The sequence below is a fragment of the Hippichthys cyanospilos genome, chromosome 8 (assembly GCF_059441005.1).
Source record: "Hippichthys cyanospilos isolate Australia breed blue-spotted pipefish chromosome 8, RoL_Hcya_1.0, whole genome shotgun sequence".
Classification (NCBI taxonomy): domain Eukaryota; kingdom Metazoa; phylum Chordata; class Actinopteri; order Syngnathiformes; family Syngnathidae; genus Hippichthys; species Hippichthys cyanospilos.
This window is the reverse complement of record NC_142376.1, coordinates 19,798,880-19,818,542: the sequence shown is the minus strand read 5'-3', so window position 1 is coordinate 19,818,542 and position 19,663 is coordinate 19,798,880. Positions and strand designations below refer to the sequence as shown.

The 19,663-nt window shown below is 38.7% G+C and overlaps 1 protein-coding gene and 1 long non-coding RNA gene across 3 annotated transcripts in view; one reads left to right on the top strand and one right to left on the bottom strand.

Moving 5' to 3' along the window:
- Positions 1-1,149: 1,149 nt before the first annotated feature.
- The window catches only part of LOC148420483 (cartilage acidic protein 1-like), a 48,113-nt gene continuing 29,599 nt past the window's right edge, over positions 1,150-19,663 (bottom strand). Inside the window, exons 7-15 of one of the 2 annotated variants that reach the window (XM_088422070.1) lie at positions 18,415-18,557; positions 14,914-15,050; positions 10,426-10,508; positions 10,129-10,229; positions 9,007-9,175; positions 7,342-7,487; positions 7,192-7,234; positions 6,961-7,104; positions 1,150-5,697 (exon numbers count right to left, since the gene is read on the bottom strand). In XM_088422070.1, the coding sequence (XP_088278196.1) occupies positions 5,570-5,697; positions 6,961-7,104; positions 7,192-7,234; positions 7,342-7,487; positions 9,007-9,175; positions 10,129-10,229; positions 10,426-10,508; positions 14,914-15,050; positions 18,415-18,557 (1,094 nt within the window). In that variant the 3' untranslated portion in view covers positions 1,150-5,569. The remainder of the gene's footprint in view (positions 5,698-6,960; positions 7,105-7,191; positions 7,235-7,341; positions 7,488-9,006; positions 9,176-10,128; positions 10,230-10,425; positions 10,509-14,913; positions 15,051-18,414; positions 18,558-19,663) is intronic. The other variant, XM_088422071.1, reaches the window with a different exon arrangement.
- LOC148420484 (uncharacterized) lies at positions 7,383-11,246 on the top strand. The gene is made up of 3 exons (XR_015866462.1): positions 7,383-7,514; positions 8,416-8,576; positions 11,123-11,246. It is a non-coding gene; the product is annotated as an uncharacterized LOC148420484 (long non-coding RNA).

Genomic DNA, 19,663 nt, shown 5'->3' with positions numbered 1-19,663 from the left:
AGCTAAATTATAAATGGATTAAAATACACAAAAAAAAAGATTGTGTATTTTATCTTTAAAGGTTTACAATACAATTACAGATTCAATGATTTGTACTGGTTTTAGGCTTAGGCCAACTTTTCAGTGGATGTGTAATGAGCTGCATTTAGAATGGCAAATGTATATTTCCAGTTATGGTGGTGTGAGTAATATAAAGGTAATGCAATAGCAGTGTAATTACTTTGAAATGACAGTAATCAGTAATAAATAGTAATCCGTAATAAATAATGCATTACAGTTTTGAAATAACTTGCCCAACACTGAGTATACATATGTACCTAAGCTCATTTTCAAATCAAAATAAACCCTTAGACTACAGCTACAAATGCAATGTAAACATACCAAAAGTTCTGGTTCTATTTATTCTTTAACATATCCACTTGAGCTCATTTCCTTTCAGGAAAATCATCAGTGTACTATACTACATTGCCACCTGTATTGCTGTACTCTTGTGGTTTTCAGTACTGAAGTTGAATGTTGGCATTGTGTGCTAAATTGTGATTAAATGCTAAGACGATTTGTGATTAAAAGCATGCAGGTTGTTTGACACAAACTTGGACATTGTGTTGCAATGTTGTTTAAGTTTGCACATAGAAGCAGCTTGTTTCATCATGAGGGCATATAAAGAGGCACACACACACACACACACACATGCACGCACACCTACACACACTTTCAGATAATGGCTCCATTACACAATCCATTTGATAATGTTTTTTTGCAGGATGAAATTCCACTTGAACCATAATGTATCACAGAATTCTCTTATTGCATTGATTGATGATTTTCTGTCATTGTGTATCCATCCACTTGTCCCCTAAACCATATAATCCTTCTTCCAGATTAGTCTAAAGTGGTTGAGCAGAGATATGTGTTGCTATCATTTTCCGCTTTATATTTTCCTTGAGAATTAGCTGGAGGAAAAAAAATACTCTACACTTTGCAAAATAGGACCACTAATTTGACAAGTCTTCTAATGGATTTTCAAAGTTAGTGGCCTTTGCCATGATCCCTGATGGGATGGCTTTATCCAAGGGGAAAAAGTGCATTTAGCTAAATATTGCATTAAGTTACACAGATAATTTTAATGTGCCTTATCCTCTTCACAAATTTAACACACACATACACAAATGCCCAGTTTTGTACATAGGGACATACAAAAAAAGTTGTTACAGAATCATGCCTTAAGTAGAGCACACAAATTCCTATTCTTAAACTCTTGAGAAGACCCCATAAATGACAAGAAAAATAAAGTGGTGCTTCTTCTTCCTGCTCTCAAAATGCATTGGTGAGATGACACCAAATTCCGCTAGTTTTGCCTGATCGCAAATTTGACTTTTGTCCCACTTTGCGTCGCAACAGCCAATATGCTTCAGAAACATTCAACGTCTCACACAGGGGGCAGGAATGAATTATGGCGGTCGGTTTGCAGACAACCAAAGCTTTACAACACGGCCAGCTGAGCTTTCAATACAAAAACAGAGCCAAGAAAGCAATCACCGGGCTTGTCGAATGGCGGAGGGGGAACTTGGGACACTGGGAATGTGCAGTATTTACATTTATTTTTTAACAGCTGTTGAACTGTAGTTACTGTGCCAAGTGCAACAGTAGCAGCACATTAGTACAGTATCGGCCACTTGATTGTGACATAGAATTTGTATTTTTTTTTTTTTTCCGTCAGATGTGTTTTGCTGCAAAGCGAGGGACACTCAAGATAAAAAGGAATCAAAAGAATGGTGCTGTAGAAAAAAAGACTGGTTACGGTACATCTCTGAAAAGAAGTGGTTCACAGTGGTTCTCACTCTTTCCCGATCCACTGTAAACTGCAAGACAACCCCACCCCTGCCCCTCGCGTGAATATGTGTATAAGCCTAACGGCAGCAGTTTACACCAGGCGACCGAAAGCCGAATGAGCCCAACAAAGGGATTTTTCACTTTTGGCGAGAATACAGCATTAGCTTATCTAGGAACTACATTGTGGACTCTGAATGATCAGAGTGGTAAAACGCTCAAACTAGATTCTATTACTGACTGGGAGGAGACAATGAGGAGAGCAGAAAAACCCATATGGATTCAAAACATTGGTAATGTGGTTTGTTTTATTGCCTACTTTATTAATTTGCTTGATTATGGAATGTAGTCTGCTTGGAGAAGTGAACAGAATAAGAATTTCATTGTGTGGTATTACTGTGCATATGACAATAAAACTCTTGAATCTTAAGAACTGACATTTAAAACCAATAGAGATTTTTATTGCGCAGGCAAGAGAAACTGAACACAAATGACAGGAAAAAAAAAGATTCAGTGAAACCGTTCAGTCGCAAATGAGCAAAATATGTAAAATACTGGATTTGATTGAATGTAATCTGCACGGCCCAGCTGCTTACACTCTCTGTAACAGTTCCTTGGCTTGCAGACCCCATGACACCATTGCAGTTCTATCCAGCATCCTCTGTGTGAGACTTAAATTGTTTCAGTGCCATTTAGTTGTCATTAAAAACATCTGTGATCTCTCTTTTTATACATATATTTACAGGTGTTTTTTGTGGTTTGGATCTAGTGAGTTAACACACAAATTGATTATTTCATGCCCAGCTTTGTTAACTTTGATAAAATATGTGACGCTTTTGACAAAAGTGCACAAAATATTTAAGATGTCCATGAATCACACAATCTCATACATTTTCCTGAAGGACCTTTTTTCAAATCTTGACCAAAAACACATGACAAAGCTCTGTGATGATGGCAAAGGCAGTCATTTGCATGAAAATTGTGGGTATTCCAAGGAGATTCACCCTTGGAGAAAGTTTTGGAAATTTTAGGGAACACACCATCAACCGCTTAATCTTTTCGTCATAGTAGGAGCCAAACTAGTTATTCAGACTGTTTTAACAATCATGCAGCTATGAAGGATAGTTTCTCTTCTTGTGCTATGAATTCTAATCTTGTACTGTTAGGGGATGGGCAAACATATGTGCTCAAGGACCAGATTTGAAGAGTTAAATATATATAAAATATTTCAAATGTATTGTACTGTACTGTATTACAGTGGTACCTTAAATTAATCATTCATTGTAGCAGTTGACAATATGAAAGCACTTCACTTGTTTGCCTTGAGATGGTGCTGTTGTGCTGGTGATTAGTACAGAGAGAGCTACATTTTTAAGTCGTTTAATTTGTAAGTTTTTGGACTTGGAATCAGTTACAAGTCCACGGGAGATTTAATTTGGGAGTATTTTGTGCATGTACGTTTACTTAAGTTTAGTTTGGGGTCATGCGAAGTGCTTCATGTGAGATGTCATTGTTAAAGTGGTAACAACACGCTAACAACACTAACGTCAGACGCGACACCCCAAAGTTGTATGTTACATGTGAGTTTTTTTGTGAATATGTACTGTGGCTGATGTCAATATTATGTTCGTTCGTTCTTCGGTGTAAATTGTTCGTGGGAAGAGTGGATGACATGAGTAAAGATGAAAAGTGTAAGACCACAGTAAAAATCAGTGCAAAAAAAATCTAGTTTCTCGTTTGTGGGCAGGCTGTCCTATTAATAAATACTAAAAATACATCACATACTGTAACAAATATGGAATACATCACTGGGTTGTGATAACATATTACATTACAGTCATGTTGGCGTGAGCGCTAGTGTCTCATTTCTCATATTACATGACAACAATGTCCCCTTTTGTATCTTGAATTTTCTCTTGTTACTGGAGACAATATTTTTCCACCGAGGTGTTTCATAACCTGAATTTTTCGTAACAAGAAAGTAAAGGTGCCATTGTATTTTGAATCAATCTAATTGACTGGCCAATTATTTAATGAAAGTTACAACACTACGTGTGTTTATTTCATGAATAGTCTTAATATTTCTATGTACACAAATAAAACTTTCATTGAATGTTTTTTAAATTAATACACTTTTTTTTTTTTTAAATTTACCATTATGTTCTAGTTTGTCAAGCCAGTTTCCCGTATGTTGCCACTTTCCAACATAGCACCCACCATTCGCGTGCGCAGCAGAACATTTTGGGCACCATTCGGTATTTTGCACACTGGGTAGAAGAGAGATGTAAACACTTGAGAGACGTAAACACTTTATTTGCAAAATGAGTCGCGAATACGATCATGTTCAATTATATAGATATTGAAACGATGTGTTAATTATGTAATGTAACCCTGGAGCATAAAGCATGTGTACAGATGGTTAATCATAAGATATTAATCTTTCAAAGAGAATATTTTGTGAATTGAGTGCCAACAATTAATTACAGTCCTTTTTGTGACCATATTCTGCGACCGTTCCTCAACTAGTTTTAAAAGTGCACATTTCATGTGTATCGTTTATGCTGTCGTCATGACCTTTGTGAAATGGGCAGGAAAATTCTCCCGGGCAACATTAAATGGTCACTTTGCCTTGATTTGATTTCCAAGGAGATTTTACTTTGGGAAATAATGTTGCTTAGTAAAAAAAATAAATAAATAAAAAAAAAAAAAGAATATTATCCTTGAAAGTAATGTCTTTGAAAGTCACTCGGTGAACTATGTAAAATGATTTCAAGACGGCCATGAGGATTTCTCAAAGCAAATGACTTTTATAGTAATACTTTGCTAAATATAGAGTAGTTCTAATGGGTATGTTCAACATGCGTATAGTTGGGCTTTAGTGAATGATTCTAATGAAAGCATTTTATGCCCAAACTAACTTTCAAATACTAACAACTGTTAAATTATATCAAAATGATAATATAGTATTTCATGAAAAAAAAAAAAAGGTTGGAATTAAATTGCATGGCTGCCATGTTTTGATTTAAATGTTAAATCTATTCTAAGACATGCAGGGAGCAGCAAGAGATATAGTGAAGCTCATGTTGATGGAATTAAATATAATAAAGTGCTTAGGGTTTTTTGTGCGGTGTCATGTGGATTCTCGTAAATAAAATTCAACCTCGTGCCAACACACAACAAGAAAGTGTTCATCTTCGAATTATTAATAGTTAATGAAACGTAACCCACCACCAATGACAGATGGTCTGGCATATGTTCCCTAGCACACCCACACACACACACCCACACACAAACACTGTACACTCACACCCTCACAACTTGTAGCTCGGAGACCTGGTGTTCCTCAGCACCCCAATAAGCCCAAACGCAGAATGAGCGCGGCTTTGTGAACATACGTACAAACGGCAGCCTCAGTGTCCCTAATGAATGTGGCCGATGGAGCCGGTGGGTTTAGTGCAGCGGTTTTTAATTTGCCGCAGCCACCACTTATTGACTTGGACTCCGCTCAAATCCCACTCAGATAAATACCAGGTGATGACAAGAGTGATATACGGCTCGAACACATTTAGTTCTAGCATGCTCCCTGTAAGTTCCCGTCGAGTCCCAAAAGTGACGCATGGTTGAAAAGACGACTGAGATCACTGATCCACAGAGCTTGTTTTAGGGTGAAGAGGAGGAGGATAGAATGTTTTCTTCGAGAGTTTCTGTACATCCTTGTCAAAGCGGAGAAAGGAGGTGCTTACAGTAGTCCACTCTGGAGACGGTTCCAGATGAGAAGAAGAACGGCGATGGGTGAAAGCCATAGAGAAACGGGTGTCCATGTGCGTTCCGCAGAAGACCGCGTCTTCCCAAAGTAAGCCACCTGGGCTGCAGAGAGAGAAAAATTGGCCAACATCTGTGCCTTTATGGCTGACAACGGAATCACATGGGGCGGAAGGATTAGTCATGCAAGACGGTGGGGTGCAAAGCTCAGACCGGGCCAGAGATGTTAACACAGTTGACACCAATCCAGTATTGAGGAACCCTTGAGGTTGAAGGCCACTCATTATGGGACTCTGGCAGGCCTCTGATTTGTTTTTCACTTTTCTGCTTACTTTTTTAAAGTTGTAATACTACAAGGAGAGGGTCCAGGTGAGAAATAAAGGAGAGTTTAACGACTGGAACATTTTGAAGAGCTGTCGTTTGGTACATCTATATGAATGCTATTCTTACATTACTTAATGACTCTGTACCTACAGTATGCGTTATGTCCTAAATGTTGTTTTTGTTATAGTGGCTTGTGGCTGTAACTAAATACAATTGTGCAATAAAGACGATTCTGAGTCTGAGATTGTGGATATCTGAGAGGCTGTTGGCAATGCTTATGCCGTTCATGTGTGAATTTCGACAAGGTTTGCGTTTTTAGCCACGGATAGTCATATTTGTATCTTGCTCCGACCGGATCTCGCTTCATTCCCAGAAATGAAATATTTGCTAGGAAAGCTTTAAAGACACCGCATAGCATTTTTGTTTCACTGTTACATCTGTGACATTTCAACACAGTTCACATGCAACTTGGAATCGCAACAGAGCTAGTTACTTGGAATTGTGGTATCAGTCTAGGCCAGATTGACCTCATGCACATGCACTCAGGTCTTGTCCAGGTGTCTTTTATTTTTTTATATCAATTAAGCACTCACTCACATTTGCCGTTGACTCAAGGTGCATTCACTGAACACATCTCCAATATTATAGAAATATTCATTCAATCCATCAAACAGCAATGGCTAGTACATACGCATTGTGAGGGGTATGTATTAACACCTTATAAGTTATGTGATTTGCAAAAATCAGATCAGATCAGAAAAATATTTATTTATTTATTTTTTGCATACATTTGAAATAGGCTTTCTTAGAAAATGTTCTTTCTAGAAGGGGTCCCTTACTCCAAAATGTTTGAGAACCCCTCAGCTAAAGTATGAACACAACCACCCGTTACCATATTGACTAGCTGTTACATTTGTTCGAAATAGGTCCTGGTGAGAATTCATTATACAGCGCAGATAATATTTAGCTAAATCGTAGTGTCATGGTCTTTAATTTTGAACATCTAGTCACCCTGCTTAGGTGGGACACGCCTTGTTCACTCACCCACACATGCAGAGCCATCATCGTTGGGCTCGAAGCCCTGGTTGCATCTTCTCTTGGCACGGCATTTAAAGCTGCCATAGGTGTTGGTGCAAATGGGGCGGTCAGAGGGGCACACAGAGGGAAACTGGGTACATTCATCTTTATCTGAGGCGGAAAAAGTGGAGGGAAAGACTCTGGTCTTGATGATTTGGACACATGACCACCATAAGTAGCAGAAAGTTTTCAACTTACCGATGCAGCGTCCATTTTCATTCAGTGTAAAGCCAGGACCACACTGCAAAAGAAACTCTGTTACCCCGATGTGTAGAAAAAAAAGCAATGGAATGTGTTTTTATGCTTTAATGATGCGGGGGTTGATGTGACCATGTGGGACCACTGTACCTCTATTTCCACAGTGGGGGTGACCTCATCATCATCTCTTGGATAGTGGATCTCGAGCACAGAGTTGATCTCTGACGGTTCCAAGGGTCGAGCAACTGAGACGCCATCTGGCCAATACACTTCGACGTTTGTGGCCACATCTTTGCCTTATATGGATAAGCGCAGATCATATGGTAATCTTATATGTACTTAAGGGTAACTGAATGCTACATAGATTTGATAGCAGGTATAAACTTAATTTATGTACAGGTTCTCAGCGTTTCTATTTGGATTACAACTGTGTTTTTCCTTATCGAGAATCATTGTATATAAACGGTAAACCATGACTGTTACATACAACACTCCTATTTGTTGTTCTTGTACAACTACATATCAGTTTACATGCAGTATACCCACAAATATCACATTTGTCACGCCTGATGAAAATGTATCAAGATACTCTATGTATCGAATCGCTTTATATGAAAGGCACGTACAGTGTAGGGTTTCTTCCAAAGTCATAATGCTCTGAAATTAGTATAAAGCTTTTTTAGCTTTTTATTGTTTAGTTTATTTACAGTATGCCCACAACCAATTTAAAAGGGTGGCACATTGATGAATTTTGTAGAACTCTATGTTGATATCATCTGGCGTTTCCATTTTTCTGGGATAACAGCGAGTAAAATGGATACAAACACAACTGAACATCAAATTGCTGACTGCAACTGAATGGCATTGGCTTTGAAAGCCATGTATCGTTTCCATAGTTAGGGATTTACATCTTTGTCAGAGAGGTTGATTTTTGCACTGTCCTGTATTATGTTTTCATAAGCAGCCATATTTTCAACGGAAGGCTCTCTTCTTCCGCAAGAACGTTAATTCAAGCGACAGTTGTAGTGTAAACACAGGTTATCTTGTCAGACAGCAATCTAGCCAGCAGGTATGGCTAAAAAATATTTCAACTTTCCTTGCTCCCATATGTCACTCTGTGGTTGAGAGGTGGAGAGTGACTGATGCCTTTAGCAAGTGTGCACTTCTCTTGTGAGTTCAGGATGGTGCCAAAAGACTGCTGTTGTGGTTTGTGTTTGTATTTAGGGCCTTCCGGGGGAGGCCTTGGAGAGACGATCTGGTCTTGGGTGGGCCGAAGTGAACGCCAGTACGTCACAGAACAGGCTAGCTTCCAGCGCCAGCACCTGTCCTCCCCAATCCCAAGAAGAGATACCTCACTTTCCCTTGGGTGTCCAATCACGCTGGAGGTAAAAACCCGATGCTTTACACAGTACAAGTTGTACTTCCTGACTGCTTATTCTATTTCTCACCATCTGCACGTCATCACTGGATATGTCATCCATTTTAATAATCAACTGACTTGTTCCTGTAGGATTACATGTTTACATTTTGCCTCACTGTTAATCAGGCAGTGATGAGCTATATATTTATGCAATTAATGTTTTTCAGTTGTAGCAAGAGCAGAAACCAAGCACATGTTGTGTGAAAGTGGTTGGACACATGGCCATGAAATGGAGGACACCATAGGTCCTCAATATGCAGCTTCTGTCATTGTCAGGTGACGGGTGATGAGTCAGAACCCAGACACAATTTGAGTGACATTTAACTCATCTCGGCATGCCTTTACATATATTTTACAGCCAAATCACACTCACTTGGCAAGATCTTTCTTCTTACCGAGTCCGAAGTGTGCTACAGGCTCCATTTCACAGAGGTACCCTGACCCTCCATCGATGATACGTGTGTGTGGACCACTTCTCTTTGTGTACACCACCACTTTAGCCCCTCTGGCGAAAGAACCAAACTTGCTCCGGGGAATCACACGCAGCCATGAGTTTGTGGTTCCCTTTAGGACACACACCAGTTAGGAGGACTCTCAAAAGATTCTTGAGACATTGTGTGCCATTCAGTGTGTTATTCAAGATATTTTGGCGCTATTGACTGAACAAACTAAAATATTTTGAGTATTGATTGTAATACGTTTACTGTTTGCTAGGGCTGGACAATTAATCGAATTTTAATCACGATCATGATATTGGCTGCCACGATTAATTAAGCTGCTCCTCTGCAATATTAACATTTAAATAGCCTGCTACCTACATGTCAAATCAAACTTTCAATTGAGACCATTTTGAAAATTACGATTGGCATATATTTGGAATAAATTTGGTTTGAGATGACCAAAGATTACATTTTAACTGCTAATTGATTAAAATCCTCTTAAAAGTAAATAATGTTCTTGGTTCTAACAAGGCTTAATTCATTCGTTTTCACTCGGCAAGTAAGTTAGCTGTGTGCCGAGTTTATTATGAGTTTATTATCAATTATTATATGGGTTTTTTTATTTATTTATTTTAATTTTTAAGGCTTGTAGCCTTGGTATGTGCTGCTTGTTTAAAAAATAGACATGTTTGACCAAACATGATGAATAATCGTGTTTTTAATATCGATCAAAATAATCGCGATTATTTTTTTGGGCATGATTGTGCAGCCCTACTGTTTGCATTTGTTTTGTAAATCAGCCTAAAATGCCACAAATGCCAGCTCTTCAATTGAGCAAAAACGGAGCTTCAAACAGGGCCGTTGGGTCAAAAATAAATAACCACAACATGTATAAACGTATCCCCACCTCTACCGAACCAGGGGGTTAAGAAATAAAATAAGACACACGCATACGGACTCATATACTGAACACACATAAAATCAGAGTGTCAAAAGAATATTTGAGGGTTGATTTCCCTTTTGTATTAACGCTCACCAGATTGACTTTATAGATAGAAAGTAGTTGCGCACGCTCACCAGATTGACTTTGTAGATAGAAAGTGGTTGCGCTGCACTTTCACCATGAGAGACCAGCAGCTCTAAACGACCATCTCCATCAAAGTCTGTGGCTACAGCTCCTGCAGAAGCATCGGCATAACGACTGAACATTAATGGACAATTCACCGACCTGTCCAGGCTGAGGAAAATGGTCATGAAGTGTTATTGCCATCTAGTGGCACATGAAAGAACCGCATTTTTTTTTTTCCAAACTAAACTGCATTTGGACTACATCATCTCCCAGATGGAGCAGGACAACAATTTCTCCCGACTCACCAGTTCCGCGTCCTTCTGGCTCGGAAGCTTCACCTACATTCAGCTCCTCGATCTGGGGGTCTCCATGCTCTCTTCTGCTCACCCTGCCATGACATAAATGAGCATGCTTTTAGTGTGCTGTTGAGTGTCCCTTATTCACCGACCACTCCATCGGGGGCACCTTAGAAATTGAAGTTAGGAATACAGCAATTTCAGATTTTTCAAATTGAGAACGAGATCTGAGTCTTGGCTGATAACAATGTTGGATAGTGCAAAAACATTTAGTCAGTAAATTATGTTTTATTTGAATAAAAATGTTTAAAAACATGAAACACAAATGTTTCTTGAATATGATGTGTTTCACCAAAATGTAACACGTTTTTAGAGTAAAGACTTCATTTAACAACAGTATGTTTTTCTAACCATATTACTTAGATATAGTTTGTCACACAATGTATTTCAGTTATGGAGAGTCTATATTTGAACTCAATGATGTTTCAGTGTCAAAGTACAAACATCATACTTGCCAGGCAAAGTTCATCATCAATTTTGCAGTACAGTATATGATTTGCAGTCAGCTAAAAATGTTATGTTCCAGATAACATGGCTCGGTCGCAGAGGTTATACAGTAGCTATCTCATTTACCATAATCTAAATCGATTAAATATGTCCCCAAAACGATATTGAAGATACAACAATATCAATCTTCTCCTGACAGCTCCTGCATCGAAAGTGCGCTGTGCAATGACGTCACCCGTGGCACGTTTTGGAAAATCAAGCATGGGCCCGAATGCACAAAACCAAACAATAGAGGAAATTCAACCACCCTGTCCTCATTGAGAGCGGTCTTGTGGTGTTTTTCAAACTAGTGCGATGCACGAAAGCCACACGGCTCTGAATGTGAGTGTAAAGTTTCACTGTGATGCTAACAAATGGAGTTTGATCATCACGGACCGTTTAAGTCAGGGGTGTCCAGATCCGGTCCTCAAGGGCCGCTGTCCTGCATGTTTTCCAGGTTTCTTGCCCCGTCAGACCTGATTCAAATGATCATCTCATCAACACGCTCAGCAGAAACGTGATAATGATTCTGATTATTTGAATCAGGTGTGTGAGGGAAGAAACCTGGAAAACATGCAGGACACCGGCCCTTGAAGATCGAGTTTGGACACCCCTGGTTTAAGTATTAAAAGTGGCTTTTCTCTTATTGCAGATCCCGATCATGTTGAAGCCGTGATAAGTATTTCTACTACGTTCCAAATATGTAGATCAACAGCAACTGTCATGGTTTGTTGGATTTTGAGGTTGTGGGTTTATTTTGAGGGGTTCTGTTCCTTTCTGTTTACGTATATAGTTCCTGTTTCTGCTCCTCTCGTTTCTCCCTGCGTTAGTTCTGATTTAGTCCACCTGTCCGCGTTACCTGCCCCTCGTGTCCTGCATTCCGCTCCCTTTGCCTGTTGTCCCTGCCCGGTTGCCGTGTGTTTGTCTGATTAGAGTTGAATGTATTTAAACCTGGTTTTTGTTACAGCCCGTGTCGGATCATTGCCATATTGTCTCTGTCGCATTTTCGTAGTCGTCTTGTAGTCCCGTCTCGCCGATCGTCCCTCAGCTCCGTGTTTTTCTGCCGCCCGTCCGTTTGTGTTTTGTTTTCTGTTTTTGCCAGCCTGCCTGCGCCCTTAGTTCCGAGTTTTTGCCGTCCTGTTTTCTCCCGCTTTTGTTCCCGTTCGTTGTGTTAATAAATATGGATTACATCAAGCCCCTATCTCGACGCCCTCCTGCTTTTGGGTCCTCCTCCTCCGCAACCACGCCGGCCCTCATACCCGCCGTGCGCCCCGTGACAGAAACAGGAATAGCGTTTCGTCATGTCACCAAGACTATCCACACGGTCTCGCACTGAATTAAATGAACTAACTCGGGAAAAATATTCTAATTGAACCCAAAGCAAATGGTCCATAATCAACACAACACAAAACAAGATCAAATGCAAAACAATGAATGCAAACTCCAAAATAATTCACAAACACATACAGTATTACACACATGTATATGTAAATGAATGAAAATGCTCTCTATATTGTCCCAGATAATATATTACAATTGTGACTGATAACGCTTCCGATATGCTCAGATAAACAAACTGGCACATGTTTCATGCTTTGCCCACACTCTTAATTTAGCTGCTCACTTGAAAAAGTTTCCATACATTGTTTTTCATAAATGTACTGAAAAATATTCATATTTTTATATGAATGGGCAACAGTTTTTCATATAAAATTTGGTACTACAATTTCCTGTGAAATGACAATGTATCTAGTTCTACCTTTTTGGAATTTTTGTTTCATCTTATTTTACACTATAACAGCTAGACGATTTATAGCTAGCGTCAAAAAGTAGCAGTTGTTCGCATGCTATTTTTGTGGGAAAAGTCACGCTCCTTACAAATCAGAACTTAATATTAATGTGGAAAAAAAAAAGCAAACACAAATGACACTTTGTTGTTATTTGGTCTTGCAAAGCAGACTGAACTTGTAAGATGATTCTTTGCGCATCCATAGACTGAAACAGAAACCTATAATTAGTTGAATTGAATTGCTATGAGTTAAAACTCGTTTTGAATCAAAAATCAATTCAGAATCAAAGTGGGGATCTCAAAATTAGAATCCATTCGAATCGTGAACTCAAATATTCCCACCCCGCTCATGAAATAGTCTCAATCTCCTAGAGTATTGGATTACTATGAGCACTAGTACGACCAAACAATATTGGTTCATCCTTAGTTGCACTGGTGTCATTTTTCACTGGATCGTACTGACAAACAGGTGTAACATTGTTGCGTCTGTAGAACCTGAAATAACAACCTGACAATACAGTAAGTTGCTCTGTACATCATTTTATTTTGGGACTATAACTTCCAGTGATAACCTTAGTTGGCTTTTGTTATGGCTTTTGACCTAAAAAGCACTGTCCATTTCTCTTTGTAAAACGCAGCATTTCCATATGGAATGCACACAGTATAATTTAATAATCTATGAGGCTGAGCCAGATATTGATGGTCATATCATAGATTAATTAGCCCGGGCAAAATATGAGCTTGTTTTTTTTTTTCATGGGCTAAGAGCAGAGTTAAATGAGTTGCTTCATCTTCATAACAAACGACGAGGTAGCCAAGTGCTCCTGAGCGGTGACCCCCGTCGGAACATCACCGCATCCAAAAAGACAAATTCTCCCTCAGCGACCTGGCAAGCATGCGTGTTTTGATCCAGAAAACTGCTGGGGCTTAAACTGATTATTGATATTCCACATGTTTTGGATTCATCCGCTAATAGCAACATTCATCAGATGCTTCATTCAAGCTGCTTGGGTTTATGCTACAAAGTAAGCTCTTAACAACTCGATATGCATCTTAAGATTGTGTTCACAGGGCTCTGTTCATTAATATTATCTAGCGAGGAAGCCCAACCTAAAACTGTCTTTAATGAAAGAGTCACCCATGTGTGCAGGAGGTAGGATGCTGGATAAGGATCCTTGGCTGCAAATTCCTACTGGCTTCAAATTGAATATAATAAACATAGTCAGAGGCCACAATTTTAGGTACACCTGTAAAATCAACTTTAAAAAAAATCTATTTACAAAGATAAAAATGTTCAATGCGGACACTCTTTTAACAATCCGTCCATGTTTTTGCATATTGTTTGTGGTCTTGAACTACACTGAATTATAACTGTAATAATAATAATAATAATAATAATATGTAGTAACATTTTAAACTTCTGTTTCATTGTATATAAACATTGTGTATTGCGTATGAAGACAATGTACAAACAAACAAACAAATGTAAATAGTTGAAAGTAAAACAATTATTTATTTCTGTACTCAAAAGGAAAGCGATAATGACAGTATTTAGCCATTATCAGCAATTAAAAGCTGGTCCTTTCTCTACAATAGATTTGATGACTGAATTATATTTTATGTATAATTAGTACTTTTGAAACACATTTTGGCACCTTATCAATTTAAAATGACGTCATAAACTCTGTGCTTAGGTAGCAATTACCAGTAATCACAGCTCAGTTTACAAACATCATATGACCAAAAGCAGATAACAGGGGAAGCGAGATTGGTTGTTACCTAAGCCCCCTGAGCAAGTGATGACATTTTCAGTCAAGAAAAATTGGGAAAAATGTGGTTTTACAGGTATTAATTATTCATAAAAATGATGAAGTTATCTATTTATAGATGAAGTATTCACTTTTTATTCCTGAAAGTGGCTAAGTAAATTATGCATTTCTTTTAATCATGGGGCCATTGAGAAAAAAATCATTTTGTGGTAACGTCAAACAAATCAAGTGACTAACTAAGAGTTAGGGTTAAGACTAAAAAAACCAACAACAAAAAAGAGACAAAAAAAATCCCTTTATGTACTGTACGTGGGTACCTTTGCACCTAATTACTGTTATCACTGATCAGGGTGTAAATTTGATCAGCTTGATAAGAAATGTCTGGAAGTTTACCTAAAAAGTCTGTTGGCTGAAGGCCCCCTGTAAGCGATGTTGTTGAAGAAGACCTCCAGCTCATTGTCGTTGTCAAAGTCGGCAGCAATAACGGTGCGGACCGGGGAGGGCATAGAAAATTTCTGCGAGGCTATGTCCTGGGAAGACAACACCAGTACAACAGGACAGGAAATTAAAAGGACCGACTGAACTGATTTTTTTTTCTTCTTCATAGCGAATTTTAGAGTTTGTTGCAGCCCGATGGCTTTGATCCTGTAATGTCAATTATTTCAAATAGAAGTGTGCACTCAGCTCATTCCATAACCTTGCGCCTGCAAGGTTATTTTGCTCAGCAGACAGCATTAATAATCCAGGTCTAGGCCTTGACTCAAACACTAATCTTTCAAATGATCACTCCCCCTCTGTAAAGATTAGTTTAAGGTGGACAGGTTGGATACACAGGGGGAGTAAACTGTATCGCCCGAAAAAAAATAAAAAAATAAAAATAAACCACAAAAAATCTCATCAGTGTTTTTGGACGTGAAAGTAACAGATGTCTTCCTGCTTCACTGATGCAGTGATAAGTCGGGAAAGAATTATAGAGCAGCCCTTCAGTACCTCCGGTATTTACACCGTGTTTTAATTATAAGGCTCATAAAGCTGCCGGGGGGGTTGACCTTCTTGCTTTTTAAGGTGAAGGAGAAGCAATGGCCGACGGAGGCCATGAAGTAGGGGGAGAGGGTGGGGGGCTTTGGGCATTCAGGTAGGGGGATGATAGATGACAAAGACCCACTTTACTACCTCAAATGTGCCGCAGAAAAGATATGCAAGGATGTCATGTGTTTGATACGGTCAAGGAATATATCCATACATATCCATACAACTTGTTTCTTTCTAACTGGAGACACAGAAAAAAAAATGTCTGTTGTTTTATTTAGTTTTACTAAATTTGCATTAAGGGTAATTCAAGGATGAACTAGCTCTAGAGAAAAGGGTCTTCGGAGTCCTCATTACAATCATCATGAAAATTATGTAGGATAGTGAAGCTCCAAGATCTTACCATAAGTGGCCTTACATTTGAACACATACCAGTGTAACTGTAGATCCACTTTCTTATTAAATATAAGTTTTATGGTAGTAATATTTCTAACCAGGAAGTAAAACACCCTGTCCGCAGACATCGCACCTCTTAACGTGTGGCCGCCTCGCCCCCTTAATGACGTTGTTCAATGCTGGCCTGCCACGGAACTTGCATCCGTTCATCATCTTGAGACTATTCCAACAACGTAAATAACGGGGCCAAAAACAAACATTTTATTGACATTAAAATGTAAAACAACGTCAATACATCGCTATCACTAACACACATTCCTCCTCTCAAATCAGTTCCCGTGGGAACTCGGTATTCTTAACAATAGTTCCACCCGCAGGTGAGTATTTACTACTGACTGTCTGACTGGCTATGTGCTCCCAAACACATATTTTCGCCACTTTGGAATTTTCTATAGTAAAATGTTGTAGCTAAGAAGCTCAGCTCTGGAACCAAAATGAAGCTGTACTATAAAGTTGGCATGTGTTTAATTTTGCATAGGTGGTATGAGAGGTGGAAGGGGGGGATAGAAAATGCTTCTTTTGTCATATTAAGTTTTTTCAACTCACTCATTTATCTGCTTGGGTGGGGCTGGTGTGAGAGTGCACAATATATAAGGAATACTTAGAAATGCATCACATAACACTTTATGGGTATTTAGGGTGAGAAATCAACAATGGTTAAAAGCTCCAAAATGTTGACTTTTCACAAGACTTCAAAAATAAATGAATAAATAAAATTCATATCAGGAATTGGATTTGAGTAGTTTTGAAAATGCACTCAGCTTACCGAAAAATGTTATCAGGGACTGTTTAACTCCTTAGTCAACAAGAGAGGAGGGGGCAATTATATTTTCACAAGAGTTCAGGTAGCTTTGAACATATATTTTACAAGTTTAATAGATGAAAATAAAAAAAATAAATCACCATTTAAAAACCGCTTTCTTTCTTTCCTTAGTTATCTTCATCTGATGTCTTCGTGTGGTCTTAAACATTAGTGGGGGAAACTTGGCGCACGTGTGACTGATTGTGTTTGCGTGCGTGTGTGTGCGTGTGCATCTTTGTGTGTTTGAACAATTACAAAGAAAAGCGCAGTAATAGATTTTAATTAAAACCCAAACAGGCCTAATCTGCACTTTCCACTGCGGTGGCAAGCTGCTGTTTCAGCCCAATTTAATTAGCGGTTTACTGGAGTGATACAACAGCTTCATTATGCAAGCCAAAGGTCAGCACAGCATGCAGGAAAGTCAGTCCGGGTGGCTGAGAGCCATCTTAAATTTGTTGTGGCCTTCTGATTTAACAAGCTTTGTACGAAGAGGAAGATGAGGGGGAAAAAAAAGGAAAACATTGGGCAGCTTATCCAATTTGTCTTGTCAATATGTGTGTGTTTATGAGAACATGTATAAATGGTGGGTGTAATGTTGAGAGAATTATCTTCATGCAATGGGTCCCCTTCTTCGAACTCCATAAAAAGATCTCTGCAGACATTTACTGTATCTCCTCTATAAAGGATGTCTCTGCCAATTCAAACCACCTCATGCATCGCATACGCAATACACACACAGCTGACCATCACTTGAGCGGATGTCAATAGAATCTTTGGTCAACTATTCACACCCTCTGTCTGTATCATAAAGGTGTGTTAACTTGATATTGATTCTGGCAGCAGAACAAACGCTTACATCAGCAACTTAGGTCGATTATTCGCTGCAATGACCGCGCTTGATCACTTCAAAATAATTGCTCAGCACTCTTAATTAATTACGTAAATATCAACATGCTCGTTACATTCAATTTCAGTAACCTTTGGATCATTTTGGAGGGTTTGTCTCATGTGTATGGGTTATATTAATGACTATCAAATATAATTGTTTCCCAATATTTTGAACATGGTATTAAATATCTCAGCCAAACTGCCTAAGACATTTGTAGTTGAAACAACTTACAAAAACAAGAATGAGGAATAGAGGAATAATTTATCTTTGGAAACAAAGTACAAAACATTCGGTACAAAAAAATATGTACCAATTTAAGTTTGAATAATTAAATGTTAATTTGTTTTATGATTTGATTCCATATTGTGTCCCAACAATGGTGGGGTACTTTTTTTTTTTTTTTTTTTTTAGGGCAATGCATATTAATCAGGGCAAATGACATCCATGTTTGCAGTGTTTCTTTTCTCTTGCTTCCTCCTTCCTTGTAAGTTACTTGGAGGCAATGAACATCATGGAAGCGGCTCATTTACTTAGCTGCAAGCAGCAAATTCCCCTACTTAGGTATCCTTTCCAAAAAGAAAAGAGGAGCTCACTAGGTCTCACAGCCCGCATTGGCGGTTGTTGAAACCTTGAAGTTTTAAGACCATCATAAGCCGTCAAACTAGTAATTGGCCCATGCATGGAATATGGATGCATACGCAAAAAAGCGCGGTCTCACCTTGAACCTCTGCTTACGGTTGTTAAGTTGCATGTAAAGACGATGAGGTCCGTTCCAGTTGCCATAAACGATGTCCGTCTTTCCGTCACGGTTGAAGTCTGCAAGGGCAACGCCTCTGCCATGCTGCATTGGGTCCTCCACTCCTAACAGAACATGTACACATTGATTAAGTATTGTTCAAGTTTCTTATGACAGAATAACAATTACAAACATGGAGGCAGACTGGGATAAATACAGTACAAATATCTGGGAGGGACCTATTTGTGGAGTTAAGGCTATAATCTTCTTTACCAGAACAAGTTCTATGCTTTCCTGCAAGTCCAAACACAATTAAGCAGCAAAATCGACCTAATTTTATCCATCTTGGGAAGTGGACATTTTGTTACTGCTGCCAAAGAAAAATGACATCACAGTTGCTAAGGGCTCAGGTAATCACAGCTCAGGTAATCACAGCTCAGCTTACAAATATCAACTGACTAAAACCCTGAAAACAAGTGAACCAACTGTGATATCATTTTCACTAAAACAAATGACAAAATAGCCATCCCTGGAGGTGGATAAAAACAGTTGCAATTTTGCTGCTTAATTCATATTCCCCAAATGTAATATTTTATTGAGATTATTTATTTATTTATTTTTGACTAGCATGGGTGTGTAGAACATATTTTTGTGAAGAGCATTTTTTTGACTTGATTTCTATCATAAGCATTCTACGATAATTTAGATGCCCTTTCTATGTACCTTAAGGATTATCTTTAATACTCTGCAGCAGGCACTAAAATTCCAATCTCCAATTAATCTGAGAAAATGATCTTCACCTTTTTCCTATGCTCAATGAGCCTTTGCGTGAATAGAGGGGAGTAACTTCCGGTGAGGACCCGTGTTTGTTTACAAGGCAACTGTTTTATACAAGCCCACTTTAGATCACAATTACAAACTTAAAACAAAGTGAGAAGGCCAGTTAAATGTTGGTGCTAAAAGAGAAAATATTTTCATCCTAGTGATGTGTGTGGTAGGGGGAGGATGACAAAAAGAGACAAGCAACATCGCTAGTTCCTGAACTCTCAATTCAGATGTGAGACACTGCGCAATCTCAAAACCACTGAGGTGTGTCAGTATCTCCAGAGTAATAAAGCTGGTTGCATTTTGTTCAAAGAGGTTCAACACAGTCTTATTTAGCCCAAGGAAGATGTAGGAGCAAGCCAAAGCCATTACTTCCAACTGCACTGGGACAATTCAGGTTAATAAA